The following is a 20539-nucleotide window of genomic DNA, read 5'->3' on the forward strand; positions in this document are numbered from 1 at the left end:
TATCCAGCTCTACCTGTCCCACCTCCACCCCCCTTAAACCAGCTTATATTTCACCTCTTTTCTATTTTTCCTTAGTTCTGTTGAAGAGTCATACGGACTCAAAATATTAACTGTATTCCTCTCCGCAGATGCTGTCAGACCTGCTGAGTTTTTCCAGGTATTTTTGTTTTTGTTACCAATTTAGAATTCTGAGTGATAGTTCCTCTGGAGAGTGTAGCCAGAGCTAAGTCTATGGCAACACAGGTGACCCAGCTATACAGAGGTCAGGAGGAAGAGTTGGAAAGCAGTGGTGATAGAGGATTTTCTAGTCTGTGAAACAGACATGCTTTCTGCACAGCAGACTTAAAACCAGGCTGGTATATGCTGTTTCCCATGTGCCAGGTTTAAGGATGTCACTGAGCAGCTGCAGAGTAAGTGAGGGAGATAAGCAATCAGTCAGCAGTCGTGATCTATATTGATACCACTGACATAGGTAGAAAGAGGAATGCAGCCCTGCAGGCAGGATTTAGGAAGCTAGGAAAGAGACTAGAAAGCATGGCCTCAAAAGTAGCAATCTCCGATTACCCTTGGTGCCACGCGTTATGAGTATAGAAATAGAATAGAACAGATGAATGCGTGGTTGGAGAGATGCTGGAGGGGGAACGGCTTTACATTCCTGAGATATTTGGATTGGTTCGGGGAAGGTGGGACCGATACAGGCCAAACAGACTAGAAAATAAAATGAAACAGAAAAAAAAGGGGGCATATGACAAGTATCAGGTTGATCATACAAGTGAGAACTAAGCTGAATGCTGTAAGTTCAGAGACGAAGAGTAAATTAAATAAGTGAAGCAAAGAGAGAGTATAAGAGGCTGGCAGCTTACATAAAAGGGAGCACAAAAAGCTTCTATAGGCATATAAACAGTAGAAGGGTAGTAAGAGGAGACTGGGGCCAATTAGGGACCAAAAAGATTGACACATGAAGGCAGAAGGCTGAGATACAGAAAGAGTGCTTCACAGAATCACAATGTTATGGTGCAGAAGGAGGCTATTCAGCCCATCGTGTTTGCAGCCAGCTCTCCGAATAGCATTATGACTTAGTTCCATTCTCCTGCCTTTGCCCCGTACCCTTGCATTGTTTCTATTAAAAAAAAATAGAATGCCCTCTTGAATGCCTCGATTGAACCTGCCTCCGCCACACTTGCAGTCAGTCAGTGCACTCCAGACTCGAACCATTCACTGTGTGAAAAAGTTCTTTCCTCATCTTTTGCAAAACACCTTAAATCTATGCGCTCTTATTCTCGATCCTTTTATAAGCAGGAACAGTCTCTCCCCATCTACTCTATCCAACCCTGTCATGAATATGAACATCTCTATCAAATCTCCTCCTAGACTTCTCCTGTCCATGGAGAACAGCTCCAATCTATCTTCATAACTGAAGTTTCTCATCCCTGGAACCATTCTTGTAAACCTCCTCTGCAGTCTGTCCAATGTGTTCACATCCTTCTTATAGTGTGGCACCCTGAACTGTACACAATACTCCAGCTGAGGTCTAACCAGTATCTTGTACAAGATCAGCATAATCTCCCTGTTCTTGTACTCTATGCCCCTATTAATAAAGCACAGGATACTGTATGCTTTATTAACTGCGCTCTCCACCTGTCCTGCCACCTTCAATGATCGATGCACATATAGTCAAGTCCCTCTGTTCCTGCACCCCCTTAAGAATTGTACCTCTTAATTTATACTGTCTCTTCATCTTCTTCCTACCAAAATGCATCACCTCACACTTCTCCACATTGAACTTCATCTGTCACCTATCTGCCCACTCCACCAACTTGCCTACGCCCTTTTGAAGTTTTATACTGTCCTCCTCAGTTTACAATGCTTCCAAGTTTCGTATCATCTGCAAACTTTGACATTGTCCTCTGCACAACAAGATTTAGATCATTAATATGTATCATGAAAAGCAAGGGTCCCAATACCGACCCCTGGGGAACTCCACTACAAACCTTCCTCCAGCCCAAAAAGTATCTATCAACCATTACCCTCTGGTTACTATTACTCAGCTAATATTGTATCCACACTGCTGTCTCTCTTATTCCATGGGCTATAACTTTTCTCAAGTTTGTTGTGAGGCACTGTATCAAATGCCTTTTGAAAGTCCATGTACACCACATCAATAGCATTACCATCATCAACCCTCTCTGTTACCTTTCAAAAGACTCCAGCATGTTAGTTAAACACTATTTCCCCTTTGGAAATCCATGCTGGCTCTTCCTAATCAGCCAACGTTTTTCCATGTGGCTATTAATTCTATCCTGAATAATTGCTTCAAGAAGCTTCCCCATCACTGAAGTTAAACCAACTGGTATGTAATTGCTGGACTTATCCTTACATTTGTTTTTTGAACAAGGGTGTAAGCTTGCCATTCTCCAGTCCTCTGAGTCTAGGGAAGACTGAAAGATTATGGCCATTGCCCCTTCAATTTCCTCTCTTACTTCCTTCAATATTATTGAATGCATCTCATCTGACCCCAGTGCCTTGTCAGCTTTAAGTACCAGCAGTGTACCCAACACTTCCTCCTTATCGATTTTCAATCCATCTAGGGACAGTTTCCTCCTCTGTCACCGTGGCCTCGGTAACATCTGCTTCCTTGGTAAAGACATATGCAAAGTTTTCATTTAAAGCCTCAGCCATGCCCCCTGCCATGTGTAAATTCCCTTTTTGGTCCCTAATTGGCCCTACTCCTCCTTTTACCACCCCTTTACTATTTGTGTGCTGATAGAAGGCTTTGAGATTCCCCTTTATGTTGACTGCCAGTCTTTTCTCATAACTCCTCTTTGCTTCTCGTATTTGCTTTTTCACCTCCCCCCTGAACCTTCTGTATTCCGCTTGGTTCTCAATTGTATTTTCTACCTGACACCTGTCATAAGCACACTTTCTTCTTTATCTTAACTTCTATCTCCTTTTTCATCCAGAGATCTTAGGGTTTGTTTGCCCTACCTTTCCCTTGAGGGAATATACCTTAAGACCATAAGACATAGGAGCAGAAATTAGGCCAATCAGCCCATCGAGTCTGCTCCGCCATTCAACCATGGCTGATAAGTTTCTCAACCCCATTCTCCCGCCTTCTCCCCGTAACCTTTGATCCCCTTACCAATCAAGAACTTGTCTATCTCAGTCTTAAATACACTCAATGACCTGGCCTCCACAGCCTTCTGTGGCAATGAATTCCATAGATTCATCACTCTCTGGCTAAAGAAGTTTCTCCTCATCTCTGTTCTAAAAGGTCTTCCCTTTACTCTGAGGCTGTGCCCTCGGGTCCTAGTCTCTCCTACTAATGGAAACATCTTCCCCACGTCCACTTTATCCAGGCCTTTCAGTATTCTGTAAGTTTCAATCAGATCCCCCCTCATCCTTCTAAACTCTATCGAGTATAGAGTCACAGTCCTCAAACGTTCCTCATATGTTAAGCCTTTCATTCCTGGGATCATTCTCGTGAACCTCCTCTGGACCCTCTCCAGGGCCAGCGCATCCTTCCTAAGATACGGGGCCCAAAATTGCTCACAATATTCTAAATGTGGTCTGACCAGGGCCTTATAAAGCCTCAGCAGCAGATCCCTGCTTTTATAGTCTAGTCCTCTCGAAATAAATGCCAACATTGCATTTGCCTTCTTAACTACCGACTCAACCTGCAGGTTAGCCTTAAGAGAATCCTGGACGAGGACTCCCAAGTCCCTTTGCACTCCAGATTTCTGAATTCTCTCCCCATTTAGAAAATAGTCCATGCCTCTATTCTTCCTACCAAAGTGCATGACATCACACTTCTCCACATTGTATTCCATCTGCCACTTTGCCCATTCTCCTAACCTGTCTAAATCCTTCTGCAGACTCCCCACCTCCTCAATACTACCTGTCCATCCACCTATCTTTGTATCATCTGCAAACTTAGCCAGAACGCCCTCAGTTCCTTCATCTAGATCATTAATGTATAAAGTTAAAAGTTGTGGTCCCAACACTGACCCCTGCGGAACTCCACTAGTCACCGGCCGCCAACCTGAGAAGGACCCCCTTATCCCCACTCTCTGCCTCCTGCCAGACAGCCAATCTTCTATCCATGCTAATACCTTGCCTCTAACACCATGGGCTCTTATCTTACTGAGCAACCTCCTGAGCGGCATCTTGTCAAAGGCCTTCTGGAAGTCCAAGTAGATAATATCCATTGGCTCTCCTTTGTCTAACCTACTTGTCACCTCCTCAAAGAATTCTAACAGATTTGTCAGGCATGACCTCCCCTTGATGAAACCATGCTCACTTTGCCCGATTTTACCATGCACTTCCAAGTATTCTGAAATCTCATCCTTAATAATGGACTCTAAAATCTTACCAACGACCGAGGTCAGGCTAATTGGCCTGTAATTTCCTGTTTTTTGCCTCACTCCCTTCTTAAACAGGGGGGTTACATTAGCGATTTCCCAGTCCTCTGGGAACCTCCCTGAATCTAGTGATTCCTGAAAGATCACCACTAATGCCTCCACTATCTCTTCAGCTATCTCCTTCAGAACTCTGGGGTGTAATCCATCTGGCCCAGGTGATTTATCCACCTTCAGACCTTTCAGTTTCCCTAGCACCTTCTCCTTGGTAATGGCCACCATACTCACCTCTGCCCCCCCAAATCTCTTGAACTTTGGGGATGTCACTCGTGTCTTCCACTGTGAAGACTGACGCAAAGTACCTATTCAGTTCCTCTGCCATTTCTTTGTTCCTCACTACTACTTCTCCAGCATCATTTTCCAGCAGCCCAATGCCCACTTTTGCCTCTCTCTTACCCTTTATATATCTAAAAAAACTCTCGCAATCTTCTTTTATATTACTGGCTAGTTTACCCTCATATTTAATCTTCTCCCTCCTTATTTCTTTTTTAGTTGTCCTCTGTTGGTCTTTGTAGGCTTCCCAATCCCCTGGTTTCCCACTGCTCTTCGCCACATTGTATGCTTTCTCTTTAGCTTTTATGCTGTCCCTGACTTCCCTTGTCAGCCATGGTTGCCTCGTCCTCCCTTTAGTATGCTTCTTCTTCTTAGGGATGAATTTTTGCTGTGTCTCCCATTTTGCTCCCAGAAACTCCTGCCATTGCTGTTCCACTGTCTTTCCTGCTAGGCTCATCTCCCAGTCAATTCTGGCCAGCTGCTCCCTCATGCCTCTGTAGTCGCCTTTATTCAACTGTAATACCGTTACATCTGATTCCAGCTTTTTCTTCTCAAATTGCAGGGTAAATTCTATCATATTATGGTCACTTCCTCCTAAGGGTTCCTTCACCTTAAGCTCCCTTATCAAATCTGCCTCATTACACATCACTAAATCTAGAATTGCCTGTTCCCTAGTGGGCTCCACCACAAGCTGCTCCAAAAAGCCATCTCGTAGACATTCCACAAATTCCTTTTCTTGGGATCCACTACCAACCTGATTTTCCCAGTCTACCTGCATATTGAAATCCCCCATGATCACTGTAACCTTGCCTTTCTTACACATCTTTTCTCTCTCCTGGTGTATCTTGTGCCCAACATCCTGACTACTGTTCTGAGGCCTGTACATAACTCCCATTATGGTTTTTTCACCTTTGCACTTCCTCAACTCTACCCACACAGATTCTACATCATCTGACCCTACATTTCTTGCTATCGGTTTAATTTCATTTCTTACTAACAAGCAACCCCACCCCCTCTGCCAACCTGCCTATCTTTTCGATAGGATGTATATCCTTGGATATTTAGCTCTCAGTCTTGATCCCCTTGCAGCCATGTCTCTGTAATGCCCACCACATCATACTTGCCAATTTCAATCTGCGCCACAAGCTCATTTACCTTATTTCGTATACTGTGTGCATTCAGATACAACACCTTCAGTCCTGTATCTCCCGTCCCCCTTCTCATTGTCATCCCTTTATCTGATGTGCTTGAAGTTAGATTCCTAGCCCTTTCCAAACACTCTGTCCTATTTTGTGTTCTGGAGACTGTAATAGCCTCTCCTGGGCTCTCCTTTCTTTTCAGTTTTTTCATAATTTTCCATGAAGTTGAATCCACCCCCCCCCACACGCTAACCTGCTGCTTTGTTTCCCATTAGTCATGCTTCTTGGAGTTTTACCCTTCCCTCCCCCCCAACTTTCTAGTTTAAAGTCCTGTTGACCACCCTATTTTTGTTGACCTGTTGACCTACCCTTTTCGCTAGAACATTAGTCCCAGATCGGTTCAGGTGGAGACCGTCCCAACGGTACAGATCCCTCCTGTTCCAATACTGATGCCAGTGCCCCACGAAATGGAACCCCTCTTTCCTGCACCACTCCTTTAGTCACGTGTTTACTTCCCTTATTCTCGCGTCCCTATGCCAATTTGCACGTGGCTCGGGTAGTAATACGGAGATTATAACCCTTGAGGACCTGTTCTTTAATTTAGTTCCTAGTTCCTGATAATCCCCAAACAGGTCCTCTTTCCTAGTCTTACCTATGTTATTTGTCCCGACATGGACCACAACAACTGGATCCTCCCCCCTCCCTCTCCAATATCCTTTCAAGCCGGTCAGAGATGTCCCTCACCCTGGCAGCGGGCAGGCAACATACCATGCGGGACTCTAGATCCTGCTTACAAAGGAAGCTATCAATTCCCCTAATTATAGAATCCCCGTACAACTACCACTTGTCTTTTTGCTGTCCCCTCTTGAATGGCCTCCTGTGCCACGGTGCCGTGGTCAGCTGGCTCATCCTCCCTACAGCCCTCTTCCTCATCCACACAGGGAGCAAGTACCTCGTACCTGTTGGAAAGCATTGCCCTGGGTCTCTGGATTACTAGTCCAGTGATAATACCACTAAGCCACTGCCTCCCCCATACCTTGGCTGTGCCCAAACCATTTCTTCTTTGAAGGTAGCCCATTGTTCAGCCACAGTTTTTCCTGTCAACCTTGGGTTACAGTTTATCCAGCCCAGCTCCATTCTTGCCCCATTGAAGGCAGTTCTCCCCCAGTTAGTTATTCTTACTTTGGATTGTACATTGTCCTTTTCTACCGTCATCCTAAACCTTACAATACAATGACCACTGTCTCCTAAATGTTCCCCTAATAACGCTTGATCTACTTGGCCCTTCTCATTCCAAGAACCAGGTCCAACAGTGCATCCTTTCTTGTTGGACTGGAGATGCGGTGCTGCATAAAATTCTCCTGAACACAATCTAGGAACTCTTTCCCCTCTCTGCCCATTACACTACCGCTGTCCCAGCCTACATGTGGGTAATTGAAGTCCTCCATTAATGTCTGCAGCTCTTGTAATTTCCCTGCCAATTTGTTCCTCCACATCCTTTCCACCAGTTGGCGGTGTATAAACTACACCGAGCAATGCAATTGCACCCTTTTTGTTCCTTAGCTCTAACCATATTGATTCTGTCCTTAAGCCCTCTGGGACACTCTTTCTCCAGTGCACGGTGGGGGGTGGGGGAAGGGGTGGGTGTGTGTGTGTGTGCTTTAGGTAAGGTTTACTGTAAGAAGTAAAGTGTGCTGAGTGGGGAGTTCAGTGACGGGCGGGGAGGTGGTGCTTTTTTCTTCTTCTCTTCTCAAACTCCAGTATTTGATTTCCAGTTTTGTGCAGAAGGGACAGGCAAACAAGTAACTGGTATTATTAGTTTATTCAACGGTATTGTTTTATCAGTATTGTAAAGTTAATTGGCAGTGCAAAAACCTAATGGGAGGTGTAGGCTTTGTTAACTAGCAATTATTACTTAACATATTGGAGATGGCAGGAAAGGTGATGTGCTACGACTGCAGGATGTGGGAGCTTCTGGAAACCGGTGTGATCCAGGGCAAATATATCTGCAGTAAGTGTTTGCGGCTGCAGGAACTTCGGTGCCAAGTTATTGAGCTGGAGGTTGCACTTCAGCATATCAGGGAGGGGGAAAGCTAAGTGGACACTTTATTCCAGGAGGCGGTCACACTCCTTAGGATAAGAGTCTTCTGATTTGGTCAGGGACAGGAGGGTGTGACTGCAAGTGAAGCAGGTAAGGGGACCCAGAGGGCAGGACTGCAGAAACCTCAGCCCTTGCAATTGCCCAACAGGTTTTTTCACCTTGTTTGGATGAGTGGGGGCTGCAGGATGGATAAGCTAACTGGCCATGGCACCGTGGTACAGGAAGCCATTCAAGCAGGGGAAGTTACAAGGCATATAGTAGTAGTAGGGGACAGTATAGTCAGAGGGATTGACAGCATTCTCTACAGCGAAGAGCATGAGTCCAGACAATTGTGTTGCCTGCCCGGTGCCAGTGTTCGAGACATCTAGTCAGGGCTGGAGAGGAATTTGCAGTGGGGAGAGGGGGGGAAATGGCCCAGCCATCGTGGTCCGTGTTTGTACCAACAACATATGCAGGACAAAGGAGGTGGTTCTGCATAGTCAGTATCAGGAGCTTGGCACCAAATTAAGAAGCAGAACCTCAAAGGTAATAATCTCTGGATTATTACCTGAACCACATGCAAATTTGCATAGGGCAAATCAGATTAGTGACATGAATGTGGGCTCAAAGCCTGGTGTGGGGGGCACTGGTACCAATACTGGGAAAAGTGGGATCTGTACCGTTGGGATGATTCAACACCTCAACCGTGCTGGGGCAGCCATTACAGAGGCATGGCTGCAGGAGGACATGGGTTAGGACCTAAATATTAAAGGGTTTAGGACATTTCAGAAGGACAGGAAGCGAGGAAAAGTAGGCTCTGTTAGTTAATAATGTTATATAATGCACAATAGAGGGGGAATGACCTAAGTTCAGGAAACCAGATGTGGGAACGGTTATGGTAGAGATGAGAAATGGGAAATGGTAAAGGCAAGAAGTCACTTGTGGGAGTCATGTACAGGCCCCCTTATAGTAACCACATGGTAAGATTGAGCATAAAGGAAGAAATAATGGGAGCCTGTCAGAAAGGCACGGCGATAATCATGGGAGATTTTAATCTGCACATAGACTGGACAAGTCAGATGGGCAAAGGTATTCTAGATGAGGGCTTCAGAGAATGTTTCCGGGATAGTTTCTTAGAACAGCATGTTCTGGAGACAACCAGACAGCAGGCGATATTAGACCTGGTATTCTGCAACGAGATGGATTAATTAAAGACTTCAGTGAAGTCGCCCCTAGGCAGCAACTATAATATGATTGAATTTTACATTCAGTTTGAGGGAGAGGGGTGGGCCTGAGACTATGTTTTTAAACTTAATAAGGGCAATTATGAGGCCATGAAAGCAGAGTTGGCAAGTTAGGTTAAGGGATAGGTCAATAGAGATGCAGTGGAAAACACTTAAGGGGATATTTCAGAATACACAGAATATATACATTCTAACGAGTAAGAAAAAGTCCAAGGGACGGACATACCATCCATGGTAACTAGAAAGGTTAAAGATAGTATCAAGCTTAAAGAAAAAAGTACATAAATGTGCAAAGTAGGTGGAAGGCCAAAAGACTGGAAAGAATACAAGGAACAGCAAAGGATGGCTAAAAGATTAATAAGGAGGGAAAAATTAAGAGTACAAGAGAAAGCAAGCCAACCACATAAAAACAGATAGTAAGAGTTTTTATACATATTTTAAAAAGAAACGAATTAACAAAGTGAGCATTGGTCCTATAGAAAGTGAGTCTGGAGAATTGATAATGGAAAACAAGGAAATGGTAGATGAAATGAACAGGTATTTTGCATCAGTCTTTACTATAGAGGATGCAAGTAACATCCCAGAAGCAGCTATAAATCAGGAAATGGAAGAGAGGAACTCGGGGAAAATTACAAATCATCAGAGAAGTGGTACTGAGTAAATTGAAGGAGCTGCGGGCTGACAAGTGCCCAGGTCCTGATGGACTTCATCCTCCGGTCTTAAAAGAAGTGGCTAGTGAAATAGTTGATGCATTGGCTTTAATTTTCTAAATTCCCTAGGTACTAGGTCCCATTCAATTGGAAGACAGCAAATGTAACTCCATTATTCAAAAAAGGAAGGAGACAGAAAGCAGGAAACTACAGGGCAGTTAGCTTAACATCTGTTGTAGGAAAATGTTAGAAGCTATAGCAGGGCACTTGGATAAGTTCAAGATAATCAGGCAGAGTCAACATGGTTTTGTGAAAGGGAAATCATGTTTAACCAACTTATTGGAGTTCTTGGAGGAAGTAACATGTGCTGTGGATAAAGGAGTACTGGTGGATGTACAGTACTTATCAAATGCCTTCTGGAAATCTAAAGTGCCACATTAAAGGTTATTGTGCAAAATAAAAGCTCATGGTACAGGGGTACATTGACATGGATAGGTGATTGGCTGGCTAACAGGAAGCAGAGAGTAGGCATAAATAGATCTTTTTCAGGTTGGCAAGGTGTAATGAGTGGTGTGCCACAGGGATCAGTGCTGGGACCTCAACTGTTTACAATTTATATAAATGACTTGGATGAAGGGATGGATGGGATGGTTGCCAAACTTGCTGATGACACAAAGATAGGTAGGAAAGTAAGTTGTGAAGAGGACATAAGGAGGCTACAAAAAGATATAGATAGGTTAAGTTAGGGGGCAAGGACCTGCAAATGAAGTATAAAGTGGGGAACTGTGAAATTGTCCACTTTAGCAGGAAGAATAAAAGAGAAGCATATTATCTAAATGGTGAGAGATTGCATAGCTCCGAGATGCAGAGGGATCTGGGTGCCTTAGTGCATGATTCGCAAAAGGCTAGTATGCAGGTATAGCAAGTAATTAGGAAAGCTAACAATGTTATAATTTATTGCAAGGGGAATTGAAAACAAAAGTGGGGGGGGGGGGTTATGCTTCAGTTATACAGAGCACTAGTGAGGTCACACCTGGAGTATTGTGTACAGCATTGGTCACCTTATTTAAGGAAGGATATAAATGCATTGGAAGCAGCTCAGAGATGGTTTACTGGGCTAATACCTGGAATGGGCAGGTTGCCTTATGAGGAAAGGTTGGACAGGCTAGGTTTGTATCCCCTGGAGTTTAGAAGAGTAAGAGGTGATTTGATTGAAACATAAGATCCTGATGGGTCTTGACAGGGTGGGTGTGGAAAGGATGTTTCCTCTTGTGGGAGAATCTAGAACTAGGGGTCACTGTTTAAAAATAAGGGGTAGGCCATTTAAAATAGAGATGAGGTGAAATCTTTTCTGAGCATTGAGAGTCTTTGGAACTTTCTTAAAAAGGCAGTGGAGGCAAATTCTTTGAACGTTTTTGAGGCAGAGGTTGATAGATTCTTGGCAAGCAAGGGGTTGATAGGTTATCAGAAGTAGGCGGGATGCAGATTTGAGTTTACTATCAGATCAGCCATGATCTTATTAAATGGCGTAGCAGGCTCAAGGGGCCAAATAGCCTACTCCTGCTCCTTTTTTCATATGTTCATAATACTGCCACCCCTCCTCCTTTTTTTCTTTTTCCTATCGTTCCTGATCACCTTGTACCCAGAGATATTTAACACCCAGTCCTGCACTTCCCTGAGCCAGGTCTCTCTCATTGCTGCAACATCATATTTCCACATGGCAATCTGTGCTTGTAACTCCCCAATCTTATGTACTATACTCCGTGCATTCACATACTTGCACAGTAACCCTGATTTAGATGTGATGATTTTCTCCCTTACTCTGACTCCACCTATTCTTTTGTATCTGTCTTTATCAAAGAAGATGCTGCTGCCAAATCATAAAGAGGTACTGGCTGAGACACTGGATAGGCTAAAAAATGATAAAGAGGAGTTCTTAGATGGCTATACTTAAAGTTGATAAGTCATCAGGACTGGATCAAATGCATATGGGGCTACAGAGGGAAGGGGGGGTGTAAACTGTAGAGGCACTGGCCATAGTCTTCCAATACTCCTTAGGTACAGCAGTGGCACCAGAACATGAGAGAATTGCAAATGTTATACCCTTGTTTTAAAAAAGGAGGTGCAAGAATAAATTCAAACTACAGTTTGACTTCAGTGATGGAAAGCCTTTACAGATAATAATCTGGGACAAAATTAATAGTCACTTGGACCAACGTGGATTAATTAAGGAAAGCCAGCACAGGTTCGTTACAAGCAAATGATGCTCAACTGACTTGCCTGAAATTTTTTTTGAAGACGTAACAGAGTACCAATGAGGGTAATGGAGTTAACATGGTATATATGGATTTCCAAGAAGTGTTTGATAAAGTGCCACATACCAGGCCTGCCAGGAAAGTTGAAACTCATGAAATAAAAGGGACAGTGGCAGCATGGATACAAAGTTGAGAGGTGGGGGGGGCGTCAATATTAGGACCGCTGCTTTTCTTCATCTATATTAATGACCCAGGCAAGCGAATACAGGGCATAATTTTAAAATTTGCAGATGATACAAAGCTTGGAAGTATTGTGATCTGTGAGGAGGATAATTATAGACTTCAAGAGGACAGGTGGAATGGGCAGGGTTACCAGGAAGAGGCAGGGGAGTAGTACTCGCGTTCTTGCAGTGAGCTGGCAGGAACAAGGTCAGCCGAGTGGCCTCCTGTTCTGCAACATTCTATGAGCGTATTCATAGAGTTTAAGTGAACAGAAATGACACTTCTCAGGATTCCATCAGCCAGGTTACAGCATTACAAGCAGCTGAGGAACTGGGTGGATTTGATCATACACCAATCTCAGCTGCATTAAAAAAGAAACCATGCTTCATATTAAAACAGATATTGGAGAGACTAAATGTGATCACATGACCACATCATGCATTCAACGCTGGCCTTATCAATGATACCCACATCCCATGAATGAATTAAAAAATTACAGGCAAGCTAGAAAATACCCCCAAATCCAGTAACAGCTTTAAAAGTACATACCATGAGTACACAAGCCTGCTTTCCATCCATGAAACCTTTAGGAATGGAATTAGGAGTAAGGATTTCATATCTGCAAGAGAATTACAAGAAACAAGTCAAAACAAAAAATAACTGACTATCCCATTTATACACAGCACTTACTATTAAAGCCTGCTAAAAAAAAAGCAGATACTGGCAATCTACCTAAACTATAAATAACAAAACCCTGTCAGTATAGGTTGAATGACTTGAGAATTACTTCTACAAAATATTGCTACAATTGTTCCATTACTAGATTAGCACATGCAATCAAGAGAGATTAATTTCCATGCATTTACCAAATACTATGATCCGGCTAGCAAGTGTCAATTAGGGATGAGTTTCCTTGCTCTGATTACCTTCACACCCATTATCAAATATGAACCAGAACCAGTTAAGACAGCAATGCAAAGAATCCATTTCTGTTCAACGAGCTCAGTGCAAGCACCATATTATGGATGATGATAAAGCACAAGAAAGTCATGCTGGAAATAAATTACCCAGGGTGGCTGGCACCATTTTTGTTATTGGGATTATGGGCAACTCTGACAAGGCAGCATTCATTGCTCAATTCTATTTACCCAAAGGGCATTAAGAATAGTGTGGGACTGGAGTTAATTCAGTTCAGACAACGTGGGGATGATTAGTTCAGTAACAACCTTCAGGGAAGAACTTGTCATGTTTGTAATGACAACTCAGCTTTTGTATCCATTTTCGGTTCCAGCCCACAAATTACCAAATTTATTGAATTTGATGTCATAACTTGTCACTAAGTTTAGAATTATAGAATGTTTTCAGCACAGAAGGAAGCCCGTTGTGTCTGTGCCTAATCTGTTGGTCCAATTCCCCCTTTTCCCCAGTAGAGCCACAATTTTTTCTATTCAGATAATTATTAATTTTGAAAGCCATGATTGAATCTGCTTCTACCACATTCTCAGGCAGTATATTCCAGATCGTAACCAGAGTAAGACGTTTTTCCTTATGTCATCTTTGGTTCTTTGGCCATTCACCTTAAATCACAGCCCTTTTGATCTCAACCCTTCCATCAATGGGAAGTTTCTCCCCATCTGCACTGTTCAGATTCCTCATGACTTTTGAGCACCCCTATCAAATCTCTTCTCAACTTTCTCCAAGAAAGAGCCCCTGCATCTCCAATCTATCCATGTAACTGAAGTTCATCTCCCCACCTCACCAGCCCAGAACCATTCTCATAAATCTTTTGTGCCCTCTCCAATGCCTTCACATCCTTTATGTGTGGTGCTCAGAACTGGACATAATATTCCAGTTGAGACCAAAGGGATGTTTTGTAAAATGTTCACCATAACTTCCTTGCTTTTGTACACTGTCATTATTTATAAGATGTAGGAGAAGCAGGCCATTCGGCCCATCGAGTCTGCTCCACCATTCAATGAGATCATGGCTGATCTGATAATCCTGCCTTTTCCCCATAACCCTCAATTCCCTTACTGGTTAAAAATCTGTCTATCTCAGCCTTGAATATACTTAATGACCCAGCCTCTACAGCCCTCTGTGGTAAAGAATCCTACAGATTCAGTACCCTCAGAAAATAAATTCTCCTCATCTGTTTTAAATGGGCGACCTCTTACTCTGAGATTAAGCCCTTTGGTCCTAGACTCTCCCACAACCTCTCAGCATCTACCCTGTCAACCCCCTAAGAACCTTATATGTTTCAATAAGGTCACTTCTCATTCTTCTAAACATAAGAACATAAGAACTAGGAGTAGGCAATTCAGCCCCTCGAGCCTGCCCCGCCATTCATTACGATCATGGCTGATCTCATTTCGGCCTCAACTCCAATTTTCCGTCCTCTCCCCATAACTTTTCAACCCCTTACTAATTAAAAATCTGTCTATCTCCTCTGTAAATTTATTCAGTGTCCTGGCATCCACTGCACTCTGAGGTAGTGAATTCCACAGATTCACAACCCTTTGAGAAAAGTATTTCCTCCTCATCTGATTTAAATCTACCACCCTTTAGCGTAAACTATGGCCTCTCATTCTAGAATGCCCCAGAAGGGGAAACATCTGCTCCACGTCTACTTTGTCTATCCCCTTTAACATCTTATATGCCTCAATTAGATCTCCTCTCATCCTTCTAAGCTCTAGCGAGTATAGGCCTAAACTGTTCAATCTCTCTTCATAAGACAAGCCCCATATCTCTGGAATCAATCTAGTGAACCTCCTCTGAACCGCCTCCACTGCAACTACATCCTTCCTCAAGTAAGGGAACCAAAACCAAAACAATAAATGCTAAAGGAATAGAGTATAAAAATAGGGAAGTGTTGTTGCAACTGTACATGCCTGGGATCAACCTAGTGAACCATCTCTGGACTGCCACCAATGCCAATATATCTTTCCTTAGATACGGGGACCAAAACTGTTTCTAGGTGTGGTCTAATTAGTACCTTGTATAGTTTTAGCAAGACTTCCCTATTTTATGCTCCATTCCCTTTGAAATAAAGGTCAACATTCCATTTGCCTTCCCTATTACTGAACTTTTATGCTAGCTTTCTGGGATTCATGCACGAGGACCCCTAAATCCCTCTGTGCTGCAGCTTTCTGCAGTTTTTCTCCATTTAAATAATATTCAGCTCCTCTATTCTTCCTGTCAAAGTGCATAACCTCATATTTTCCACATTATATTCCATCTGCCAAGTTTTTGCCCACTCACTTAACCTGTCTATAACCCTCTGTAGACTATGTCATCCTCACCACTTGTCTTCCCACCTATTTTTGAGTCATCTGCAAACTTGGTGATAGTACATTCACTTCCCTCATCCGAGTCATTAATATATATTGTAAATAATTGTGACCCAGCACTGATCCCTGCGGCACTCCACTAGTTACAGGTTGTCATCCTGAAAATGCGCCCCTTATCCCAACTCTCTGCCTTCTGTTAGTTAGCCAATCCTCTATCCATGCTAATATACTAGCCCCAACACCATGGGCTCTTATCTTAAGTAGCCTTATGTGCGGTACCTTATCGAATGCCTTATGGAAATCCAAATATATTACATCTACTGGTTCCCCTTTATCTATCCTGCTTGTTACCTCCTCAAAGAATTCTAATAAATTTGTCAGACATGATTTCCCCTTCACAAAGCCATGCTGACTCTGCTTGACTATATTATGCATTTCTAATGCTCTGTTATTACATCCTTTATAATACTCTCACATTTTCCCAATGACGGATGTTAAGCTAACTGGCCTATAATTACCTGCTTTTTTTCCTCCCTCCCTTTTTGAATAAGGGTGTTACTTTGGCAGTTTTCCAATCCTCTGGGACTTTTCCAGAATCCAGGGATTCTTGGAAGATTACTACCAGTGCATCCACTATCTCTGTAGCTAATTCCTTTAATATCCTAGGATGCAACCCATCAGGTCCAGGGGTCTTATCGGCCTTTAGCCCTATTAGTTTCCCTAGTACTTTTTCTCTAGTAATAGTTATTGTATTTATTCCCCCCCGCCACCTTTCGCCACTTGATTATTTAGCATTTTTGGAATGCTATTAGTGTCTTCTGCTGTGAAGACCGATGCAAAGTATTTATTCAACTCCTGTGCCATTTCCTGGTTCCCCATTATTATTTCCCCAGCCTCATTCTCTAAAGGTCCTATGTTCACTTTGGCCTCTCTCTTCCTTTTTATAAATTTAAAGAAGCTCTTACTGTCTGTTTTTATATCACTTGCTAGTTTACCCTTAAAGATTATTTTCTCCCTCTATATTATTCTTTGGGTCATCTTTTGTTGGTTTTTAAAACTTTCCCAATCCTCTGACTTGCCACTAATCTTTGACACATTGTATGTTATTTTTCTTTCAATTTGATACTATCCTTAACTTCCTTGGTTAACCATGATTGGTTTATCCTCTTCCTAGAATCCTTCCTCCTCACTGGGATATAAAGCCCACAATCTCAATTGCCTTATTAACAACTTTCTCAACCTGCCAATCACCTTTCTCTCTGCTCCTGCACCCCTTTAGAATTGTATCCACTATTTTATATTAGTAGGAAGAACAAGGATAGACATAATGTATCACTTCATACGTCTCTGCATTAAATTTAATCCTCCCCGTGCCTGTCCATTCCACCAGCCTGTTTAAGTTTTCCTCACAGTTCACAATATCTTCACATTTTGGGTCATTTGCAAATTTTGAGGTTGCCAAAAACTAGGTGATAGATCAAGAAAAGCTGTGGTCCTAATACCAACACCTGGGGAACCCCTCCACATACCTTTCTCCAGTCTGAAAAACAACCATTCACCAATACCTTGTTTCCTATCAATCAGCCAACTTGGTATCCATGCTGCCATTGTCCCCTTTATTCCCTAGGCTTTAACTTTGCTGACAAGTCTGTTATGTGGCACTTAACATTTATAATATAATAATAATCTTTCACTCTGAATAAATCTAAACTGAGTAAAGATTAGCTCTGGTTTCACCCTTCCACTAGCTATCAGGACTTTAGCATGGTACACGACATCAACATTATTACTCTTATCAATCTTCTGTTAGCTCATCAAAAAACCTAATCAAATACAAATTTCCCTTAAATCAGTGCTGGTGTTCCTTAATTAAGCCACATTCGCTTATGGTGTGCTTGCCCATAGAACCGGTCAGATCACTGGAAAAAGCAGTAAACTTGGTAGTTCTTTACAAGAAGTTAACTCCAAGTAGCTTTTCTACATGGTTAGTGACCAGTCATAGAGAAGGACAGAATTGGAAGGTCACCTGCCCTCTCACCCAGAAAACCAGAAAGAAAGGAACAGAAAGTATTTTCTTCTTTGCTAAAGCTATTTTGCTTCATGAGCCAAGAGACGCCATCCCATCTCAGGGAACTGAACTCAGATATATACACATTATTGTGCAACAGATCAACAGAAATCCACTACTGAAAAGGTTAAGGAAGATTACCTTTGGCGGAATTCCTGGAACACAATCCGGTTGGGGAAGCCCTGTCTGCAGATACGAATACCCTCAAGGACACCATTGCATCGTAGCTGTTCCAAAACAAGGTGAGCTTCCAGTTTTCCAGACTATTAAATCAGGGAGGAACAGGATTTTATACATCTTTATTGTATATTGGTAACAATTTTTGGCATTATGCTGATGGCCTATGCCTCAGATCAGGCTAAAGTAACTAGCCTAAAATACACAAATCCAACTTTCATAGTTTGTTTCCTCAGTTCTTGCCAACTGAGAGACTGCCAAATTTATAGAGGTTTTATTTAAAACTATGCAGGTTTTTCTCCACTAAATGTTGGGAGACAATGCAAGGCTAGCCAAAAAATCTATTTTTGGCAATGATTTTGATTTACCAGGTTAATAGATGCACTGTTTCCTCCTTTATTTTGCTCTTGGATTATTCCAAACAGTAAAGGTTGGGGGATTGGAGGGAGAGTTTATTCAATCCATCATTCTTACCCTGAATAGAAATTCACAATTGCTCCCTCATAGCATCCAACAGCCTCAAATTACTAGATTATGCCTCCACTATTCCACTTGAACAATTATTCCAGTTATCACTGTGTGGTACTTCCTAAAATCAATCCCAAATTTGACTTTTATCATGGCCTTTTGTTCTGAAGTTAGGGTTCAACTTGAAATAGTGCGCCCAGGATCAACATTTTCTACTTCACTTAGTGCCTTAAAATCTTTAAAGATTTTCTCTCTTTTCAAGGAGCTTTTATAATGTTTTCTCACAAGGCATGGATCACATTTCTCTCAATCACAGAAATTTACACTATGGAAGGAGGCCATTCGGCTCATTGCATCTTTGACGGCCAACAAGTGGTATCTAGCCTAATCCCACTTTCCAGCTCTTGGTCCGTAACCTTGTTGGTTATGGCACTCAAGTGCATATCCATACTTTTAAATATTGAGGGTTTCTACCCCATCACTCTTTCAGGTAGAGAGTTCCAGATCTCCATCATCTTCTAGGTGACAGCACCTTCCCTTGAATCCCTACTACACCTAGCTCTCATGTTAAATTTATGCCCCATGGCTGTGGACCATTAACCAAAGGGAATAGGGGCTTCCTATCCACTCTAAGTAGACCCCTCAATTTTATACACTTCAATTAAATCTCCCCTTAACCTCCTCAGTTACAAAGAAAACAACCCTAGCCTAACCAATCTTTCCTCATAACCAAAATTCTCCACTTCAGGCAACCTCTCGTAAATCTTCTCTGTACCCTCTCTAGTGCAATCATATCTTTCCTATAGTGCTCTGACCAGACTGCACACCGTACTCCAGCTGTGGCCTAACCAGTGTTTTATACAGCTCCAGCATAACCTCCCAGCTCTTATATTCTATGCCTTAGTTAATAAGGCAAGTATCCCATATGCCTCCTTGACAACCTTATCTACCTGTCCAGCCACCTTCAGGGATCAGTGGATATGCACTCTTAAGGTCCCTGTTCCTCTACACTTCGATATCCTATCATTTATCATGTATTCCCTTCCTTTGTTAGTCTTCTAAAGTGACTTCTCCAGATTGAACTCCATTTGCCACTGTTCCGCCCGCCTGACTAGTCTGTAGTCGATAGCTTTCTCCCTGATTATCACACGGCCAACTGTTGTATCATCTGCAAACTTCTTAATTATGTACCTTAGGTTCAAGTTCAAATCATTGGTATACACTACAGAAAGCAAGGAATCTAGCACTGAGCCTGCAGAATCCCACTGGAAACAGCCTTAACTCTCAAAAACACCCATCGACTATTACCGTTCACTTCCTGCTTCTGAGCCAATTTTGGACCCAACTTACTACTTTACCTTGGAACCCATGGGCTTTTACTTTTGTAACTAGTCTACCATATGGGACCTCATCAAAATCCATAGACTACATAAAATGCATTATCTTCATTTACCCTCCTTGTTACCGTTCCTTCAAGACCTATTAACATCCAGGGGACTCTGGATTTGTTGGTCCCACCTTTTTTCTTTAAGGGAACATAGTTGCTCTGAACCCACTATCACTTCCTTGAATGCCTTCCACTGATCTGGCACTGATTTAACCTTCAAGTAGCTATCTTCAGACCACTTTAAATCAAGTCACGCCTGAACTTAGTAAAATTAACTTTTCCTGAACTGAGGACTTCTAATCTTGGTCTATCTTTACCCTTTTCCATAACTACCCTAAATCTAACTGAATTATGATCACTTGCACCATATTGCTTCCCCATTTGTTACACTTTCAACCTGTCCAGCTTCATTCCTTAAAACTAAGTCAAGAACTGGCCCTCTCTTGTTGAGCTTCTATACAAAAAAAATCCTCCTGAATGCATTTTAAGGATTCTGCTCTCTGTGCCATTCACACTAACTATACCAGTTAATATTAGGGTAGTTGAACTTCTCTCTCTATTACCACCATATTGTTTTTGCACTTCTCAGAGATTTACTTACATCTTTACTCTATCTCCTTTTAGCTGTTTAGGAATCAAGTACACACACAGTAGTGTGATCCCCCTTTTTTGTTTTTCAGTTCAATCCACATGACCTCGTTTGATGTTCCTTCTACAACATCGGGGTTGATTTATCAAGAATGGCTAAACAGGTTAAGCTTTTATTCATTAGAGTTTAGAAAAATGAGGGGTGATCTTATTGAAATGTACAAGATTCTGAGGGGTCTTGACAGGGTAGATGTTGAGAAGGTGTTTCCACTAGTGGGGGAATCTC

The 20539-nt window shown here is 42.4% G+C and overlaps 1 protein-coding gene across 2 annotated transcripts in view; it reads right to left on the bottom strand.

Annotated features, from left to right (window-relative positions):
- The window catches only part of LOC144669596 (myosin-9-like), a 183936-nt gene that overhangs the window by 54757 nt on the left and 108640 nt on the right, over positions 1–20539 (bottom strand). For both annotated transcript variants that reach the window (XM_078532119.1, XM_078532118.1), the window contains 2 exons: positions 17775–17896; positions 12828–12897 (listed from right to left, as the gene is read on the bottom strand). In XM_078532119.1, coding sequence (XP_078388245.1) covers positions 12828–12897; positions 17775–17896 — 192 coding nt within the window. The remainder of the gene's footprint in view (positions 1–12827; positions 12898–17774; positions 17897–20539) is intronic.

This window comes from Cetorhinus maximus, chromosome 29, assembly GCF_964194155.1.
Source record: "Cetorhinus maximus chromosome 29, sCetMax3.hap1.1, whole genome shotgun sequence".
In the NCBI taxonomy this organism is placed as follows: Eukaryota; Metazoa; Chordata; class Chondrichthyes; order Lamniformes; family Cetorhinidae; genus Cetorhinus; species Cetorhinus maximus.